The 22,445-nt window shown below is 31.1% G+C and overlaps 1 protein-coding gene across 1 annotated transcript in view; it reads right to left on the bottom strand.

The window, feature by feature from the left end:
• Window positions 1-1,997: 1,997 nt before the first annotated feature.
• Window positions 1,998-22,445, bottom strand: part of osy (ABC transporter oskyddad) — a 78,400-nt gene continuing 57,952 nt past the window's right edge. Inside the window, exons 6-16 of the mRNA XM_089709864.1 lie at window positions 22,349-22,442; window positions 20,789-20,974; window positions 19,279-19,517; window positions 17,898-18,138; window positions 15,830-16,007; window positions 8,130-8,245; window positions 6,134-6,204; window positions 5,483-5,580; window positions 4,582-4,749; window positions 3,419-3,526; window positions 1,998-3,090 (exon numbers count right to left, since the gene is read on the bottom strand). Coding sequence (XP_089565990.1) covers window positions 2,897-3,090; window positions 3,419-3,526; window positions 4,582-4,749; window positions 5,483-5,580; window positions 6,134-6,204; window positions 8,130-8,245; window positions 15,830-16,007; window positions 17,898-18,138; window positions 19,279-19,517; window positions 20,789-20,974; window positions 22,349-22,442 — 1,693 coding nt within the window. The 3' untranslated portion in view covers window positions 1,998-2,896. The remainder of the gene's footprint in view (window positions 3,091-3,418; window positions 3,527-4,581; window positions 4,750-5,482; window positions 5,581-6,133; window positions 6,205-8,129; window positions 8,246-15,829; window positions 16,008-17,897; window positions 18,139-19,278; window positions 19,518-20,788; window positions 20,975-22,348; window positions 22,443-22,445) is intronic.

Raw genomic sequence — 22,445 nt, 5'->3', positions numbered from 1 at the left:
TTTATTTTATTTAACCTACCAATTGAATTACACATGTAATGAAAATATTAATTGATGCAGAAAATTATTTGGTGATGCAGTTATAAGAGTAATCTGCGAGAAAAAATCTATATGTTGCAAAAGCTCTATTTATATCTAGTAGACAAAGCTTGAACTTTTATTTTAGGAATAGCCAATTTTAAATTCTTAGTAGGTAAAGTAGCTTTTTTTTTGTTATAAATGTGAGTAATGAACATTAAATAGAAACCAATCTTCTAGTTTTATTATTAAAAGATCCAATTGAGTGTAAATTTGTAAACTTACAGCTTTCATTCTTATCTCTTAAAATCGATTCGATTACATCACATTTTCCACCAATAATGTGCGAGGATGTGTAGCGAGGAATGTGTTTGTGAATAACCAATCGTTTGGCTTCAAACGCTACACCCTACAAACACACTTGTTATGTACTGTATATACACGCCTTAACTATTAGAGGATGCATGGGGCCACCCAAGAAGGACTTGCACCTGTTAGCAATTGCGACATCGCGCACACCTGCGATTCCAGAGAGTGTTGCGGCAATCATCGCCACCGCGACGCTGTAGCTGCCACGCCGAGGACGACGAGCACTCTTTGTTCCAACATCGAACGGGAGGGACGTAGTTTAAGTTAGGAATAATTTATAATGTAATTTTTTTACAATAAATTATTAATAAGTAAATTTCGGTTTTTTTTTGCGCCTTCGCGGGTCGGTCAATATAATTCACTACAAATTTCAAGTAAATGAAGCGATATGATTGGTTATTTACAAACACATTCCTCACTACACATCCTCGCACGAGTGCGAGTATAGTAAATATGCGTATTTTTGTCGCCACGCCAACAAAAAAACAAATCCACACCTCAAGCTGAAATCCAGCAGCTTTGAGCTTTTACGACATAACATGACAAAGTAATAAATACCTACATATTCGAAGAATTCCTTTTTATAATATACTAGCTTTTCGCCCGTGTCTTCGCCCGCGTTTTCAAAGGAAAACCCGCATAGTTCCCGTTCTGTGGGATTTCCGGGATAAAACCTATCCTGTGTTAATCCAAGTTACCCTCTATATGTGTGCTAAATTTCATTATATTCGGTTCAGTAGTTTATGCGTGATAACCATACGTATACATACATACAAACCTATCCTCTTTATAATATTAGTATAGAAGTAGATATAGAAAAGCTAATTTAAATACGATTAAGGGAAAATATTCAAAGATATTCTGTAAAGTCCATACATCTCGGCAAGCGAGGTAAAATTTTTACGAGATATTACCATTGTTATGAAGTTTCAGTGAATTTTGAATGACAAAAAAGCGGGAACATTTTTTGTCGTGTTTTGCGAACACAATAGACTACTTCTAATGGATATTACAGAAACTAAAATGTAAGATGCAATTTTAATTTTTTACATAAAATTTCACTAATATGAATAAAGATGAAAAGTGAGTCTACAAATTTTAAAAAGCTTTCCTGTTGGCTGAAGAGCTTTTCATGAATAGAGCTATAGGTTCGGAATAAATATTCAATGCTATCTAAATCGTAGCAAGGTTTAAATCTAAGTATTATATTTTCTTTGCAATGAAAAATTTATTTGCCTAATTCAAAATTTTTAACCCGTCACGGGAGTACACTAGTAAAAACATAATTATATGACAACTACGACATTGGGGCCGTCAAGAAAAGAGCTTATTTGTCCATAAAAGGCCGGCAAAGCACCTGCAACACTTCTAGTGTTGCAAGTGTTTATGGGCGGTGGTGAACACTTAACATCAGGTGGCCCACCTGCCCCTTTGCTCAATATGACATAAAGAAAAAAAAATCTAGATTTTACACACTTGCTCTTGCTCAAAAAATTATCACAAGCCACCCAAGCCAGACATAAATAAAAACTGGTATTTTAGATCAGGATTTCAGAGAATTTAAGATCAAATAAAACAACATAATAGTTTCGAGAAATTTTTATTGCCACTTATATAAAATTATATCCATACCTACATACAAATATATTGAGCAAAGTAATATTTTATGTTAAACAAAGACTATGGTACAAAAAAAAACAGAAAAAACTTTATGTGAACACAAGGTTCAAATTCAACTGAATTTGACATATGTCAAAGTATGTCATGTCAATGTCAAATAAACTAAGTGAATATCTTAAAAACGGTTCCGTAATAAATAAATAATATCTATAGGTGCTGTAAATGACAACAGGAAATTTCCTGCTATTAATATTTTAAAGAAGATTTACCCGATATACTATAAACATTACACTCAAGAAATTATTTTAAGAAAGTAAAAATAATATTACAATTTTATGTTTATTTTAATAACCATAAATCACAGACAAACCACCAAACTAAACTAAATATAATAATTAAATTATTTAGTTCATACAATGGCATCAAGAACCTCGCCTTAATAAATATCACATAATAGGTAACATAGTATGTAATAAAATTCTTATATTATAAGTCTACTATTAAAAAAAAAACATTAGCTTCGAAATTGAATAATCAAATTAATATTAACCGTTTTGAAATCAATATTATTTCGTTAAAACTATTGAAAATCAACAATAAAAATCATAAATTAGCTTGATTGAAAACTCTACAAAAAATTCATTTGTAAATCGTAATACTAAAAAAATCCCAAGTTTACTAGCAAAGTTAATATTGTCCCTTGCTAAAAACGACTTTAATAACACTAGCTAAAGTTCAATTTGCCTTGAACTCAAAAGCAATCACAAATTCACATTTACCACTTAAACTATTTATTTACAACATTTCGATATATACCAAAATGAAATTGAGCAATTAAAAAAAAACATTGAAAAAAATGCCTTTTTTGTACAAAAAATATTTTTTTTTATTATCCCTTTTTGAATTTAATTAATAATATACTAACGGTTAAATAAACTACAATCCAAATGGCTGTGGAAATAAATCCAGAATATACTGTAGGCACTTCTATGGACCATCCTCTTTGTAACATTGAGCGGAGAGATTCCGTTGATTTTGTAAGAGGAAGGACATAACTTATCCATTGGAGCACTCTGTGCATACCTGAAAAAAAAAATAAGAGCATTTTAGGTTAAGGAAACTTATAATTTTTATAAAGCATTCGAGATAATGAGAATTTTTTGTTTAGAAAAATTTTAAATGAATAGAAAAAGACTTCCTATTCAGGAAATATTTTTAAAATAATAAATATATATAGAATTCACAAACAGATTGATTTAAGTATTTTTATTTTTATTCTAAGGGTCATACTTAAATAATAGATATCTACTTTTTAATTGGAAATTAACTAGAAAGAGAATTTAGAAAGAAATACTTATAGTATTCAAAGAAAAAATAACTAAAAATACAGATAATATTAAAAACAAATTACCTTCAACCGGCCAAATGATTCCACAGAGAAGCATCATGGGTAGGAAAGACCCCAAAGCTAGATACGTAGCTGTTCTCTCTGTGTCACATACACAGGATACTACAAAACCTGTAACAAACGAAAATAATTAATTAGATGAACCGACAAAAACCGCGAATCTATTTTAATAATCTATCTATTTTAATAATTATAGATTAAAGATAGAGTTAATCTATCTTTTATATAATTATTTGTAATTTTTCGATATACATAGATTTTATAGAATTTAGAATAAAAACCCGAATCGTTCGCGTTCCTGTGGGATTTCCGGGATCAAACCTAAATGTAAATTCAAGTTAGAGGGTAACTTATTATTATATTGTGTGCTAAATTTTAATAGGTAATATTAGTAGGATTTAACAGTGTTACAAGCCTTTTTTGGTATTTGAATAACATTACGTAACGTTTTTCCTTCCTATAATTTTGTTTTATACCAAACAAAATATGTCCATGCCAAAATAGAGTTTTATACACACAAAAACTACAAAGGTACCTAAGTACCATTTCAGCTTAGACTAGTGAAGCAAGCGAAATCTCTAAAGCGGCTTATTTTCAAAAGTAGCGCATAGATAGGATTAAATTGAAAAAGTGGAAAACCGTCGAAGCAATTTTCTTAAAAAATATACCATTATTGTAAAATTTCGTGACAAAAGGGTAGATATTCTATTAAATATTTATAAATTGTTGGAAAATTCATTTTATAAGTTGTTTGTTATCAAGACACATTTGTTATCAAAATCGTATTAAAGTTTTTAGAGTCCTTAAACTGTTATAACATAATAAATATCATGAGATTTAATTTCGTTTATTATTCTAATTTCACATGAAATTCGTGTATCATTAGGTAAAATCCGTCTTGAAGGACCAATACACATATTTTTTACTTATTATAATACACATACTTTTTACTTTTATATGTTTGTTATAATTTTTATACAGTGAGAAACAAATAAAAAATTTGAGTTTAAATTTAAATGTGTTTGAGTTAGACTACACAGTATTTATTTTGTTGACACGAAAATATTCAAAACATAATTAAATAAATAAGTATTATAATTGAGTTTGAGCTTGACTTTAAAATGAGTTTGAGTATAAATTTAAATTTGAGTTCAAGTTTAACTTACCAAAAGTCATTCCACACAATCCAATACTTAGAGTCAATATAATGACCCAGCCAAGAGGTCCCTTTAACGTCAGATCAAAGATGACAAACCCAACCACTAACACCATAGCCGTTTGGACGATCATCACAATCATTTGTACTAGCACGTGGGCAAAGAGGATTTCAGTACCTGGAAAAGATAATTATATGTACTTTTTTGAAGTTGGTTAAAGGTAAATAAGGTTTTTTATGGATTTGGGATACGATTAATTGATTATCTCTATATACAGCGTGGAAATTTTCGATGGGCCCTGGAGAGAAAGTACTTGAAATATTGGAGATAGCAAATTTTGGAGAAAGGAAACATGCCTTCATTTTTTAAAATATTTATTAGTATTTCAAGTACTTTCCCTCCAGGGCCCATCGAAAATTTCCACACTGTATATAAAATACTCATGTCGCAATGTTAATGTTACTCCTCCGAAACAGCGGGACCGATTGACATGAAATTTTTTGTATTCGGTAGATTTGAGAATCGGGAAACATCTATTTTTCATACCCGGTGATTAGAGTACGGTAGAACAACGTTTGCCGGGACAGCTAGCTATATATTATTATGAAGAGTAATCTTAAAAAAATATATCTATTGTTAAAACCTTAACAGAATGAGTACCTACAACTAATTGAGAATTTATCAAAGTCCTGGAAATCATCAAAATTTTAAAATATCAAGACAAAATTTACAATAGGTAATTTCTATCGAAAACATACAATTTCATTGTTTATTGAAATATTTTGTTGTTTACATAAACAACTACATCGTTGAAAACAAAATAACATTTCCCAGTAACAACAAGCGGTAAATTCCACTTAAAGCACATCAAAGATTCATTGTTTTAACATTTATTTATTCTTTAACTCACCAGTGATTCCAGAGACCAGAGATCTTTCTAGAATTCCTTCGTTCCGTTCTGCCAACATGGAGCCAGATGTTAATGCTACCGCCAAGAAGAAAATAATCCTGTATAAATAATAAAATATTAATTATCTAATAATTAGAACTGTTAAAAAAATTAGAAGAAAATTTTCAAAGGAGACGTATTCAAGCTTAAATTATAAGTGGTATATTTTTTTCGTATGTTTCTTTCTTTGTATGTAGGTAATACCTAGTATTATTATATTATCTGTGGTAATACGTGGTAAATGGTAATACTAAAAAATAAAAACATTGTATTCTTAGGAAGTTCCTTTAGGAATTTTAGAACAGCAAAACTGTATCGATTTTAATAAACTTATACTTAATTATTATTGTATTCCAATAAAGTCGAATTTTGATATTCTGTTGATTAGTATAGCTGATATCACACAAAGAATAAATTGAAAATCTTCATATTCAATATTAATAATTATTTATTATCCCTAATAAAAAAAAGATTTAAAATTCAAATTGCCGTTGAAAAATAAACACGGCTCAGATTAACCGCAAGAGATACCCGATACTAAATAAACACACATTTCCTCGTTATAATAATTACTCAATATTTACAAAAGAAAAAACCCATTAAAATACTTACGTAAGAATAACGCCAGGGCCGGCGAAATCTGTGAAATTAGGCACCTCCAAGCCGAAAATGGGGCGATGGAACTGGGGAAAAAATAATTGGTTTCATTTATTTTTAATATAACAACGTAGAAAAATATCGTAAATTTTTAAGTGTCACAGGGTCTGTATTAATAAATTATTAAAGCTGGACAGTGCAAGCGTTTTAAATAATTTTTTTTCTGGAGATTCTGTGTTCACCTAACATGTAGAGAAAAAAATGACGTGAGTTTTTTTAGTACAAAAAAACGACATGTAAGTATTTTTCAATTCTAGTTTTTATAATTGAAGTTTTAAAGTCATACAATATGCTAAAATCTAAAAAATTATATTCACTTGAATGCAGACTACATGGCAAAAATAACCACGTTTTAAAATACAAGTAATATTATCTGTGACCAAGCTAAATAAATTTGTACAAACCGTATAAAAGTAAAACAAAAACAAAAATAATTACATTTCCATTAAAGGTATTGGGATCACGTAGCTGTTTCGTAGCTTTTGACATTGCATTATAATCAAATATACAGTCTATAAATAATTCAAGAATTTTTCGAATTAAATAGCGTGTATCTAATCTGTATTTATTTACGAGACCAAATTATCTGAGTAGGCAATTTGGAGATCATATAGGGTGCTCGCTTATTAGACATGTCATGACAATTAGTATCCGCATATGCGGTTTTGAAATCGATACTTAATTATAACCAAATTAATGGGCCTAAATAATTCATAAATAATATTATATTCAAGGTATACAAACTCAAACTAAAAATTGGTATATTATGTTACTAATGTTACTTTTTACTTCATTTCAGATAATTCAATTCATGTCATTTATGATAGAATTTTACTTTTGAATAAGTTGCTCTATGTTTCAGATAGGTTCCTTATATTTATATAATTACTGTCTTTAACAAGATGTATTAATGTTTTTTAATTTTATATACTTTATAAAATTGAAAAACATTAATACATCTCGTTATACAGTAATTACCCAAGATTCGGGTAAAAACGCAATATTCTAACTGCTAAGATAAATAAATGTCAACCTTCATGCAGTAACTTATTAAAAACAATCGTATATTTATTATGTTTCTATAAAGGAAAATTGCTAATTTACAAAGTATTTGAATTTTCAAACACTTAATATTAAAATAGCATATCCATCCTAATCTCCTCTTACCTTTACAGACCTAAATCAATACAAACAATTTAGTGAACGCATTTCGCTCAAGTATATCGTTTTCAAGTCGACGTTATATCGATTAAAGACTAAATAAACTTTCAGATCTCTTGAGATATTTATTATCTGTATTTGAAAGCTAAGGTTAAGTTGGATAGAATTTTATATACATAAATCGATTGGTATGTTATATGGAGCTGTTTAGAGCAAAACAAAAATTTTGGTTTGGTCAGATATTGCCAAGTACCTTTAGCGTTACAAATACGTTTATTTTAAAGTACTTATTTTTTGATACAGATAGTATCAATTGTTTATCTATACTAATAATATTATAATATAATATTATAAAGAGGAAAGGTTTGTATGTATGTATGTATGGTTTTCACGCATAAACTACTAGACCGATTTTGATGAAATTTGGCACAGATAATCTTTAGACCCTGAGAAAGAACATAGGCTACCTTTTATTGCGAAATATGTACCACGGGCGAAGCCAGGGCGGACCGCTAGTTATTCATATTTTTATTTTAAGCTTGTTACAGTTGAATTTATTTTTTGAGCATATTAGGATATTTTTCATAACACAAAATAAATGTTTTCGTTTTTCCTATGCTTATTGAAACTATTGACTATTAAACATAACATAAACTTGAAATTATTAAAGTAAAAATGATTTACTTACATAAAAAATAGAGATTTTTTTATGTAAATCTACAAAATGTAACTGATAGACTCTACAAAATGTATTATGATTATGAAACAACATAATATAAATGATACTCACATAAACGGGTATAGAGAGCATCCTCTTAGGCAGATTGCAGACTTCAGACAAATGTTCTGTTGCCTCCATGAAGGCAAGCTGGATGTCGCGACTTAGCATCCATTCCACTTGCTTATCTGTGAAATAACAACAAATATAGTAAACTAGTGGTCCGCCCCGGCTTCGCCCGTGGTACATATTTAGCAATAGTGGTCCGCCCCGGCTTCGCCCGTGGTACATATTTAGCAATAAAAGGTAGCCTATGTCCTTTCTCGGGTATCAAAATATCTCCATACCAAATTTCATGCAAATTGGTTCAGTAGTTTAGGCCTGATTGAGTAACAGACAGACAGACAGAGTTACTTTCGCATATATAATATTAAGTATGGATATAATCTACAGATTATGAAAGTTTTTAGTATAGTGGTTAATCTTTAAAAACAAATTTATTTTAACGGGTGGCTGAGTTGGTCAGGCGTCCTCCCCGGATTGGCGTGAAACAATGCGGGTTCGAGTCCCGCCTCGTGATCGAATTTTTTCTATTCTTTATAAATTTAAACTCTTTGATTTTAATAAATAAATCGGGGATGTAGAGACAAACATGGATAAAGCTTAAAACAGTCATTCGGAGCAAATAAAAATAATGCAATAAAGCTAAGAGAAAATCATCGGATTTTATAATTATATCTACTATTTCTGCCCGTTACTTCACGCGCATTGTCTAACTTAGGTAACAAATTATCTAGGTACTAAAAACTTTCTTTTGAACCACACTATTGTTTAAAAAATCGCATCAAAATACACGTAGTTTTAAATATAAGCCTACATAGTTACCGCGAAACGCGACTTTGATTATTAGTATGTAGTGAGTATAGTTAAATCTAGCATCACAACAAACACAAAAACACACAAGAAATTATTATACCATTGGAATAAACATATCGCCCCTTTAACGCCATTTTCTCTTATAAATCTTTTACATTGTACTTCTGGGAACACGCAACGTAACTATCCCGAATAAAAGACTATGAAATACAAAGGAACATTTCATAGCAATGTCCGTTACAATTCTTAGTATTTTTAACAAGAACAAGCAAATAAAATGGATCGTTATAAAAGTTAAATCTTACAATATCTCTCTCTTTCCCTACAAAATCTATTATAATCTATACTTATATTATAAAGCTGAAGAGTTTGTTCGTTTGTTTGAACGCGCTAATCTCAGGAACTACTGGTACGATTTGAAAAATTATTTCGGTGTTAGATAGCCCATTTATCGTGGAAGGCTATAAGGCTTCATCACGCTAAGACCAAACCGCCGAGCATAGCTAGTATTCTATAATCTAAGTAAAGCTTATTCAAAGTGCTTCTAGAAGAAGTCTTCACTACATAGTATAAAACAAAGTCGCTCTCTCTGTCTGTATGTCCCTATGTATGCTTAAATCTTTAAAACTACGCAACGGATTTTGATGCGATTTTTAATAGATAGAGTGATTGAAGAGGAAGGTTTAGATGTATAATTTACTAGCCGTGAGATTAGCGCGTTCAAACAAACAAACTAACAGCTTTATAATATTAGTATTGATTAGGTTTTAGACACAGCAGGACGCATGCGAAGCCGCGGGCGGAAAGCTAGTATTGAATAAATAATATTAGAGTTTCAGTTTAAGTAATAGGTTACAAGTTCGAAACAAATAATTAAAGAAGAAAGAAAGAAGAAGAAAGAAAGAAAATTACATCAATTTTATATTATTATCGAATCACAAAGTTAAACCACTTTAATTACAATATATTAAAAGTTATATCTACTAATAAGCTAATAAGTAGATATGGAGGCATCGACCGACTGACCCTGTGTTGGAATATAATTGTGGTCTTTTCAACTTTTCCATAAAATATTCAATACACAATTACTTCAACCGAATAAAAAGATCGATATGAAACCGATGGCCAAGAACTACAAGTTCGAAGACATGTGATATCTACCAACACGCACTTGGCCATATTCTCGTAGAATTAATGAATTAAAAAGAAATAATACTCTATTCTACACTATAAATGTAAACAATGATAAATCTAACAGGATTAAAAGTAGCGCTTAAGAATATGTAAAGACGATTTTATCGCTAAGCGAGTTTTTACTCTTTACTCTCTCCCGGGTTGTCTAGGAGAGAGTAATAACATAAGGTGGTGGTATTGTACTACAATAATTTTGAATGCCTATGTCCCCTAAAAATATAAGCTGACTATAAAACGAGGTAAACATTATCTAAACTTAATATTATAAGGCTGAAGAGTTTGTTTGTTTGAACGCGTTAATCTGCGGGACTACCGGACCGATTTGAAAAATTATTTCAGTGTTCGATAGCCCATTTATCGAGGAAGGCTATAGGCTACATATCATCACGCAAAGACCAACAGGAGTGGAGCACTGCGGGTAAAACCGCAGGGCACAGCTAGTACATTATATAGTCTGAAACTTTTACAATAAGCGATAAAATCAACATATTTTCCGATTTTCGTAATCTTTCTCGAAAGCACACCTTATTTTTCAACACATAAGGCTATATTAATGACCTATCAACACAAAAGTACATATCACGTGTATTCAAAGCGCTCAATATTGGAGGAATATAAACACTCTGAACTTTTACAAAGAGAAATACATTTTCTACGCGCCTTTATTGAAGCTGGAGGTCGTAAAATTCTCTATTTTCCTACGTTGATTTAAATTTGAGATAAAGGTACTTAGCATACCTTTTATGACGATAATAAGAATCTTAGTTATAGGAATATTAAGCTAGAAATTTGGTATCTGTAGTATCTGTTGTATCCAAGAAGCTTATATCTAATACACTGGAGATTTCAGTATGAACATTAACTTGTAACAAGAAAATATGACCATGAATGACGCCTGTATGTTTTTTATCCCTTTCACACCTACTTACCAAGTTAGGTAAAAAACATACAGGCGTCATTCATGGTCATATTTTCTTGTTACAAGTTAATGTTCATACTGAAATCTCCAGTGTATTAGATATAAGCTTCTTGGTTGTATCGTTTACGAAGCTGTGGGTTATAGCTAAAAAATGATGCATAAAATTTGGAAACGATGCTTTTAAAAATCATAAGATAAGAGCTAACTAAATAAAGTATGTTTAATTTTTTAATGGATCAGTATTTGAAAACTTTCACATGAGTAATCTAAATGAAAAAGCTCTGAAAATTACGATCTTCAGAAAACTTACGATATGTTTATTTTTATAACACTAATAGAAAATATTGCATTCAAATAACACTTTTAAATAGATAAAAAGAAAAAAAACTATTAGTTTTCCATTCTTTAAAATATACTTATAATATTATGTAACCATTCCTCCAAAGGGACTTACGATAAGATAAAAAAAGAATAAATCTATACTAATATTATAAAGCTGAAGAATTTTTTTGTTTGAACGCGCTAATCTCAAGAACTACTGGTCCAATTTGAAAAATTCTTTCAGTTTTAGATAGCCCATTTATCGAGGAAGGTCTATAGGCTATATATTATCATGCTACGACCAACAGGAGCCAATCAATGTGAGTAAAACCGCGGGGCACAGCGATGCATTGTTATTTATAAATTTCCACTCCAGTTATTAAGGAACACATTGTGAAATAGGGCATCGGCTGACTCTTTTATACGAGGTTGTTAGTTTGAACCGATTGCTGTAAATTCTTTGTTTGAGAAAGTATTGAAAAGTATTGTTGTTTGTTTGAAAAGGGTTTCTCATCTGTATTGATTAATTATTCTGATTAAAATCTCTCGGTTTAGTTGTTTTACACGTTTTAGATAGCGAAGTGGAACTTTTAAATATTGTACTTACTTATGTGTGTTTTCCATTTTCAAGCAAATAAGATTTTCTTATTAGCGTATTAAATTAAACGATTATAAATAGTTATTTAGGTAACATTGGATTCGTCGTAAAATGAACTTTGTGAAATCGATAGGTTCAAACTTATAGAAATAACCACGACGTTAAATATTAATTGCGAAGCCTCTGGGCGAAATGAATAGCGCAAAAATAACCTTTAGTTTTATTGCCATTATAATTGCCTAATTCTCAAGTATTTCCTACTTCATCTTAATTCTTATTTTTATCAAAACACAGTGAAAACGCAACTAAGCAAACTACTAATATAATTTGTATCGGAATTACAATCGCCTGGATCGAATATATCACAGACAGAGATTGATTACATTACTGCGTTATAATGTATTGATATTACCCATAAATTACCACGTATTGTTATCGTTATTAAGCAATCAATATTATTGCTTTTGTAGGCCATTTATTGGTTTAGTTATTACGTATTACGTTATACGTACCAGTTTTCATTTATAAAATGCTAAATCTAAACTAATATTTAACTTGAAAACATAGCATACAAGATTTCCACCTGCGGCTTCGACCGCGTTTTCAAAGAAAATCCCGCATAGTTCCCGTTCCCGTGGGATTTCTGGGATAAAACCTAGCTTATGTGTTAATCCAAGTTATCCTCTATATCATTGTAATCGGTTCAGAAGTATTTGCGTGAAAGAGTAACAAACGTACATACACATACATCCATCCTCATAAACTTTCGCATTTATAATATTAATAGAAAGAATGGTTATAAATAGGTACGTAGACCTAAAAATAGCCACAGTAAAATTACGAAAGAAGACATTCTACTAAGGGCTTTTTGAGGTAGCAATGTAACAAAGAATAAAGATTAAATCAGATGTCTTTGTGCAAAATGGCCGAGTTAATTGGAACCGACATAGCGTAGGGATTTACGAATTTACCAGAGTTCAACTTGATTGCTATTTTCTTGCGAATGATAAATGCTGGCTTAGCGAATACTAGGAATAACTGAGGTTATTAAGTGTAATTTATTTGGTTTGGTATAAAAAGTCATAGATCATGAAATAGAGCACAGTCGAATTCCGTATTTTACAATTACTCATTGAAGCTAAAGAGGGAACTAAGTATACGTACTTATTATAATTATACTATCTATAAAGTTATAGTATGTGTAGACATAAAATCCATACTAATATTATAAATGCGAAAGTAACTCTGTCTGTCTGTCTGTTACTCAATCACGCCTAAACTACTGAACCAATTTGCATGAAATTTGGTATGGAGATATTTTGATACCCGAGATAGGACATAGGCTACCTTTTATTGCGAAATATGTACCACGGGCGAAGCCGGGGCGGACCACTAGTATCCTATATTCCTAAGAGATTAACAAAAAGCTTAACTTCATGCTATAAGGTAGGAGGATTCCATATAAATGCAATATAGAGGATTTTTCAAATACAATGTTTTTTTCGTAAAACACATCATCTTATAATATAAAAATGAATCGCAAAATGTGTTGGTAAGCGCATAACTCGAGAACGGGTGGACCGATTTCGATAATTCTTTTTTTATTATATTCCTTGAAGTACCAGGATGGTTCTTATCTAGAAACATTAATATGTACCACGGGCGAAGCCAGGGCGGACCGCTAGTCAGTAATAAAGTTATACGTCCATCTATATCCATTATCCATATTAAGTCCAACATTAAAAATATCTTTTAGAGCATTTGAATAAAAATAAATCTACTTCGTCACCTTTTTCCATTGATAAATGAACGAGATTTATTTTTCGCGGAAAATCCACCCGGTGTGAATTTTATAAATCCACTTATATCCCATAATTCATTTTATTTTTCTACATTTTGAACTGTGGCATTTTTCCTACGCTTTTTGTTTTTGAATTCATTAAGATCATCGAATGAAATGCCACCTTATTCCTTTATTTTAAGATACATATTTTTACAGTAAAAATTAGTTGAGGGTGATTACTATTTCGTTAACCTTATTACAAAGTGGTTCAATACATTTAATTAATGAGCCCGTTAAAAATAAATGATCGTTTTAGTCTACAAAATATTCCAAAAAGCAGTTTAATTTAACTGACTTATAAAAAAAGATTTTTAATCTATGTTTTTAATGAATTCGAACATTTAAGGTTTGATCATTATAATAATCAAATATTCCTCATTAGTAGCACATAATATTATTCAATAACATCATAAATTTACCTTCGCTATAAGAAATTACAAAATAATTTAAAAAGCGCCAATCAGAACATTTAACAAAATATTCAAATTCGAATTTAGAATTTCGAATCATTCATTGATAAAAGTTTGAAAACTCATTCGAATAACGACTCATTCGAAATTCGAATTCGACTTATGAGTTATTCGAATTTTATGTAAATGGCTGAAGCGCGCGAAATATATTGTTACGACTTGGAAAATCTTCAAGTAATACTAGTTTAATTTGTTTTGGGGGTCTTATTATTTACTGTTATGACACTGATGGCTATGACATCACAAATTTTAAGATTTAATATCGGTTGTGCAATAATATAATATCTTATTACAAATACTAACTTTTTAGTACCAAAAAAGTCATAAAAAATTGATGTATAACTAGTTGTGCCCCTCGGTTTTAAACGCATTGCTCAGCTCCTGTTGGTCTTAGCGTGATGATATATTATAGCCTATAGCCTTCCTCGATAAATGGGCTATCTAACACCGAAGGAATTTTTCAAATCGGACCAGTAGTTTACTGAGATATTAGTATAGATATTATGATGAACATAATTATATAGGTAGGTACTTTTAAACAAAGTCATAGTGACTATTATTATTGATACTATAACTATATCGGATAAATATTACATTAAATGAATAAATAAATAAATATTTCAGGACAATTTTCACACACGGCACGATCTGATCCCATAGTAAGCTTTCGCTTGTGTTATGGAAACCAGATGGTTGATAAACATACATATATATAATTTTAAATAAATAGTTATATAGATAATTAACACCCAGACAAAGAGCAAACATCTATGTTCATCACACAAATATTTGCCCCGGGTGGGAATCGAACCCACGACCTCTGGCTTGGAAGGCAGGGTCACTACCAACCAAGCCAACTGGTCAGTCAACTATAACTATAACTATGTATATGATGATACTATAACTATATCGGATAAATATTACATAATATAGCTATGCAAATATTACGATAAAAGTTTTAATCGCTTTAATTTTTCTCGAGCCCCGAGCCAAAATGTGGTCCTTCGAGCCGAATAAAATTATCTGTGCATGATCGATTCAAATTTTTTGAAGTGAAACTTCTTTATCGAGGTTGGACAAAAATTTAGTGTAACATTTTTGCGTTACGCCGTACGCGTGACATTTTTGCGTTACGCCATACGCGTGACATTTTTGCGTTACGCCATACTCGTGACATTTTTAAGGTCATAAAGAAGTTTCACTTCTTACGTGTGTACTCTAGTACACGCATACATTTTTTTTATGTTATGGAATATTTTACAACATATCCTACTTTATTTTGATACAAATTTTACAAATCGTTAGCTATTTGCATTCTAACGCTAATATAAAGTCTCAATGAATCATTTTTTTTTAATTCAACCGCATTCAACTTTTAGAACTAGACACGTTATTGGCTTGCAAACAAAAATAAAATATAATCAATATCGGTTCACCCAGTTGAAAGTGCTGAGGTAACAAACTCAAAAAATTACAACCGAATAGAGAACCTCCTCCTTTTTTGAAGTCAGTTGATAATATTAAGTGTTCAGTATATAAAAAAATACTTACCAGTATCATCCATATGTACTTGCACTTCAGAATTATTAATCGTAAACGGATCAGCGTGTCTCGGATCTCTCACTCTATCCTGTAAGCTTGCGGAGAAATTGGAAGGAAAGACAAGGACAGCACGAGCTGCACCATGACCTGCTTCTTTCATCGCTATTGCTTCGGTTGGGAACGATATCTATAAAAAAAAAATATTAATAATTAACAAAATTTATAACGCTAAATTTTTTAATAACTCAACTCCGCGTGAATATTTTTTATGGCCACATTTTAAACTATTTTTTTTATTGTATGGAAGTAAATTAGAAATATATCAGTAATTTTAAATGTTTGAACATCAAAATATTCTGTAATTATCACTTAATTAAAAACATTATTTTAAGATCTCATTTTATTAATGTAACTGCAAAACACCTTAAGGAAAGGTGATGCCCCATTTCTTCCCATAAAAAAAAAATGTTGTGTGGTTTTATGAAACCACGGTAAAAGTGAAACTGTTCGAACGGTTCCGAACACTGCTTTGTGTAGCGCATGTCGCGTGTCGGTCGGCTGCCGAGTAGGTATACCTACTCGGCAGCCGCGATACACGCGACATGCGCTACATAGACCAAAAAGTTTGAGACGATGTAATAAAAGTTTCACTTTAACAATATACTAAATTTGAATGTGTAAATGTGTACAATTTATTAAATGAACTACCAATTAAAACATTATCAACGAACTTTTTCCAATTACTATGGCACGCCGTTTCCAGCAAAAATGAGTCATAAAATCTAAAAACATTCCTTTAAAATGTCCACTAAAATAAATACTTAGCTCTAAATTATAAAATAATTGATGCCGTGACTCTGGTCGCCATTTTGTATAATTACGAATTAATTCTTCTGTCCTAGCATTTTATTGTTATTACGTTGTAATCCAACCATTGTAACATGAATTGTTATAATAATTATTAATTATATTGGTTAGGGAGCCAGGTGCAAATTTGGTTCATTATTTCCTCTCAAGAGATAATTCGTCAGACGCATGAGAGTATAGTATTATAAAGCCTCGTGAACGTCAGCTGGCGCTCGGTTGGGGGGGTGAGCGGTTGTAGCCTCCCACGCACATAGGAAAAAAAATACATTCATTCATTCATTTCCTCTCAGCTAAAAATTTGTCAAATTGTAGCTACCCCAATATCTCAACGAAAAAAAATAGTCAGCTGGTTACAACATGGTGTATTATACGTCAGCTGGTGTCTCGAACATGAAAGTTAAATTTAAAGAAAAATTTATTTTCCGTTATTTCCTCTCAAACAAAAATTTACCTGATGATAGCTTATATGTAACTGTGGATAAATATATATGTCAGCTGGCTGTATCTTGGTGGAAAAACCGTCAGCTGATACGGGAGGCTACAACCGCTCTTCCCCCCAACCGAGCTCCAGCTGACGTTCACGAGGCTTCATAATACTATACTTTGATGCATTTTACTAATTACCGCTTGAGAGGAACTTGGTCATAAAATCTGCTGCTGGCTCCCGGACCATATCATGGTATGTTAATAATTGAATCTTAGATAACGTATCATTTAATCAATGAATTATTTATTCATTCTTCTTCTCATTAGGTTTGAAATGAAGGAAATTTAATAAATATCATAGGTATAATAAACCATTCACCATCATGACTTATTTATCTTGTAATTTTGCGTTTAGACATGGACCCTCAATATTTGGTAGTCTGTAGAAACTACAATAATTAATGAAAATTCTAACTTCCAAGAAAAGTAATAAAACATTTAGTAGTATGTAGTATTAATAGTAGGTAATTCTAAATTCCATGCCATATTAAACAAAACATGACCTCTAAATAAAGTAGCTTTTTTGTAGAGAAATAATTTTCACGACACGATTATAACAATACAGTTAGTAACCCTGATAAAGACAAAAATGCTAATGTTACTGAGAAATAATGTGGCCTTCTAAGTTCTACAGGTAAAAGGATTGAAATAGGTCTATTTTTTTTAATAAAATCGTTATAAACAAACCATCACACTTTACCTCTTAATAATAGTATAGACTTACCAAATTAGACTGCCTCCTCGACAAGAAATCCAAATACTGACAACTAAACATGGTCAGATTCCATTCATACGTTTCAGGGTCTTGAGGGCATTTATTCCTGGGATAGTCGCAGAGAACAGTAGAACTATTATGGAGCTCATAGTTCACTATTCCAATGGGAACTCCCACGGGATAGTGACCAATTGCAAGGCAGAAAAGCACCATTTGGGATAGTGGTAGACCGATTATGAAGGAGAGAAGACTGGAAAGAATAAAATGTAGGTTAGAAAAATTTGAATACACGCTAAAGTCATGAAATTATTGTATTGTTAGACGTAACTTTTGATCTAATATTTTTGTGGATGAATAGTTGTCAATGTAGTTGTCATTATTTCATGTCTGAACATGCTTAGCTGTAGAATACTATAAAAAGCCGCTTTCCTTTGACTCGTGGCGCATTCGTACGAATCGTGCCTAGGGGCTCGGACGTTGTTTATACGACGTTCGACCCAACTACCCTCACTTTGCTAATAATCGTTGACTAGCTGCGATTTGTTATCAACTACCTACATCAATTAGGTAGCTGTGTAGAATCGCAGTACATTCTTATTACATTCAGACTAATATCTAACTCGGCCTCGCGTGTAATTTCTTATAGTATTGTCATCGTTGATAAGAGTACTGAGTTTGAAATAAATCTATCCATCTAAAGATCTCGAGTTTATCTCGAGTGTAAAGGAATCGGTTAAACAAACACAAACTTACAAGTGAAGCTAATAAATGCATGATAAAACAAATTAATTCAAACTTAATGCTAGTAGCGAATCATGTAAGCGGAACTAGAACGAATTTAAAATTAGTTAAAATTTAAATAGTTTTAATTTTTTTTTTTCATAACAGTAAAAATTGTAGAAATATAAAAATAAATTAGCTTCATTATCAAATTATTTTAACTTTTGTGGAATTTATGTCGGAATTTACATCGCGTGAATTGAAATATTTTTTATGTCCTAAATTCTAAATTTAATTAAACGAATTTAGCAACACATTTTTTCCTTAGAGTAATAATCTTAATTAACATTTCTTATGAATATAATAGAGACGTAATTAAAACATGTTCATCTTATACATTAATGATTTATTATCACTAGCTTTGATGCCGCGACTTCGCCCGCTATGTAGAAAATGTCTCTGTTTTATACTATGTAGCGATTAAACAAGACTTACAAAGAGATGGATTTCTGACTGACTGAATGAATAAACTACGATTGATTTCTTACAAACTATTTCATTTGTTAATTGAAAGTAACAAATATTTCACTTCTTTCTTGCTTACTAAAAGCTTCCATTATGCTATTACCACCATGGGATAAAACTAATAAATCTGGTTTGGTTTACTTACCCAAAGTTCCTGAACAGACTCCAAAAGTTCTTCCAAATAAGCGCTTTCATGTGGTGCCACTTCATTGGCTTGATCCTCTCCAAGCATCCTTCTGGAGGGTCTTCTTCTGGAGGTAAAGCTTCAACTGGTGACGTCAGTTCGGTTATCACACTCCTGCCTTTGCTACTCATGGACACATTGTCACCGAATTCACCAGATATTTCACCGATTTCGTCATCTACGTCTATTGCTGTTGGATCCTGGAATTTTAAACAAATCTTTATTTTCTTTCTTTTACTAGTCTTAAACTAGTTTGATAAATCAAAATGTTAATATTGCTAAACGCATACCTCTAGAATGGCTTGACCGATTCGACAAATATTTTTTTTTACTTAAGGTCCATTTTTTTCGGAAAAAAAAATAGTTCAGATAGTCTTGGATTTTTTTTTGTTATTAATTGAATTTATATTCATGCATTATTTTAAAATACTATGAGCATTCTGTACTCCTATATAAATTAATTATTAGTATGCCAATTTTCATACTCCTCCGACCACGCAATCTTCTTTAAAAAGTCGTAAGTACAAAGTTTTTACTTCAGGTTATATGTGTATGTTATACCTATATTTAAATACAGTTAATGCTTGTGATTAAATTGTAATTTATATAACTGAATAATAATTAGTATTTATTATGAATAGCTACAACATCATGCAATCTACCGTGTCCTCCAAGAATGTAATTAAAACATTACCTTGGCATTCGTGAAATATTTTATGACATGATAACCGTAATAGTTATTTAGGGCATAGCAGTAACATTAATTTTAATTATCTTGAAAACTTCTAATTTCGGTTTACATGATTTGATTAAGTATATCTATGGATATTTAATAACAAAATTACAGAATAGGTAGCCATGTTGGTACGAATTACCATATTAATTTTATATTACCACAATAATAATTTTATATTACCATAATCATGATATCAAATAAATTGCCCAACATAAAAAAGGAAAATAGTGTGTTTAGATTAGATAAAAAACAAAAGATTGACCCGATTGACACTTTTTCAGTAAACAGATCGATTTTTACAACAGTGTCAATGCATCTACCCCATACACCTACTAAATACACTAGAAAACATATCCCCAAAAGAAAAAAAAGACGGGTTGCACTCCGGGAGTGCCGGCAGAAGTAAAAACTTGATTACATATTAACGTTGAGCATGTTTGATATTTTGGAATGGTATCCGTCTTACGCTTTTTCGATCAGGTCACGTGTCCTGACGCGAGTTTAAGATTTTATACCCATTATATATAAGACGTGTGGCACTCGGGTACTGCCGCGGTAAAGCTATTGCATAGCATCTGTGATAGCATCGCTGTGCCGGTTAGAGTGGGAGGTGTTAGGTTTTTTCGTTACGGAATTTTTACATTCGATCTCCGCGCTCAAAGTCTGAGATAAAAGCTATGCAATAGCTTAAAAAACACAAATAAATATCATTTTATACATAACCAAGGTACTTACAGGAATAGCCGGTATCTCCACTTTTTCTACCACATCAGCAAGAATACTGGATCGTCTTCTTTTCCCCATATTTTGTAACACTGACAGCTTCAAGAAGACATCTTCTAAGCTCTCTGCTTGATAGCGGCGTATTAGTTCTGTTGGTGACTCTTCGGCTAGGAACCGACCGCCACGCATTAGACCGATCTGTTGGTAAAAATCGTTTTATTTACATTTTTTAATTGACTTATACTATGTTACCAGGCAAATAAATATTGTGTTCGTTCTTTGTTATTGTTTTTCTTGGTTGGGTTACCTTGAAGAGATGGCTCTGTAGCCATAAGGTCGCCTATTGTGCAATTTATGTGCATTTCAATTTGTGTAATTTCTTTAATTTGCTGTGTAAAATAAAGCTTTCATTCATTCATTCAAAGATAGGGAGATAGCTGTATACCCCTGCTCTATCCGGATAGACATTTTTGTAAGTTTATCTAATTTATAAAAGTTTTTCCCCTTCCGAGCGGAGAAAAAATTCAACAAAGAAAAAAATCATTAAAATCCATTTTGGATTGTTTTAGTTTCTGTATCTCCTGATGTCTGATAACATGCTAAAGTATCGGTGAATTATTTCATTTCTAGGAGCGATTTACTCGTATATCTAAGTTCATTTGAATCATCACTCTATTAAAATAAGCCTTGGTTTATTCTCTTCGGTTTCTCTATCTTTGTTCAGAATTTTATATGAAAATTATTACTTCATTTTTAACTAAAAAGTCTCTACATTTTATTCACATTGTTACAAATTGTATCAAAACATAAAAATGTTCAGCGTATCTTATCATTTTTCATGGAACTATTAATGAAACACTTTAATGAAAATACAAGAATGAAAACTGAAGTTTTATTATTTATAGCAGAGATAAAGGCTCGTAAAATTATAGTGTTTTCAGCTTAATAACGATAGAATTAAGATAACTAAAATTCATATTTGAGACTTTACAACAGTGTTTTTTACTAAAATTAGTAGAAAATGAAAAATGGACGATGTTATTAGGCCGCCTGTCCATCTGCAAGAAAACTTCCACAAGAAATGTCCGACAGTCTGTCCAACAGTAGCTTGCAAGTCTAATTCCGCGTTTCGCTGTCAGACAGACTGTCGGACATTTCTTGCGCAAGTTTTCTTGCAGATGGAAAGGCGGCCTTATAAATATTAGGGAATTAGTTAAAAATGTTACAGATAACATCAATTTACTTTTTTTTCGGGGTTTTTATTCAAGTTTATCAATGTAATACGATAAAATAGAAAAGTTGCATCTCATTGCCTACAGCCTCTTTATCAGAATCTTGTAATTAAGTTTATAATATTTAAATACGTTTTTAAAAAAATATTATTAGTACGTACGAATAAAAAAGTCATCATATTTTGGAAAGAGTATAAATTAACCTTTTTTTTTCTGCTTTGTCCATTCATGTTTGTACAATGAAGTATTATAAATAAATATAAATAAATAAACATATTAAAATGTTCTCAATTAAATAAAACTGGTTAAATAAAATATGATAAATATCTTTTTTACTTACAATGTTCGCCTGTTTCGTCTCGTCAATATAATGAGTGGTGATTATCACGGTTGTTTTGCCGCCCTTCGTTATATCAACCATGTGATCCCAGATACTG

Source organism: Colias philodice, chromosome 23, assembly GCF_061535455.1.
Source record: "Colias philodice isolate Cphi_HAF_F1 chromosome 23, ilColPhil1 Martin Lab GWU primary, whole genome shotgun sequence".
Taxonomy (NCBI): domain Eukaryota; kingdom Metazoa; phylum Arthropoda; class Insecta; order Lepidoptera; family Pieridae; genus Colias; species Colias philodice.
Note: the sequence above shows the minus strand (reverse complement) of the source record. Positions and strands in the feature narration are given on the sequence as shown.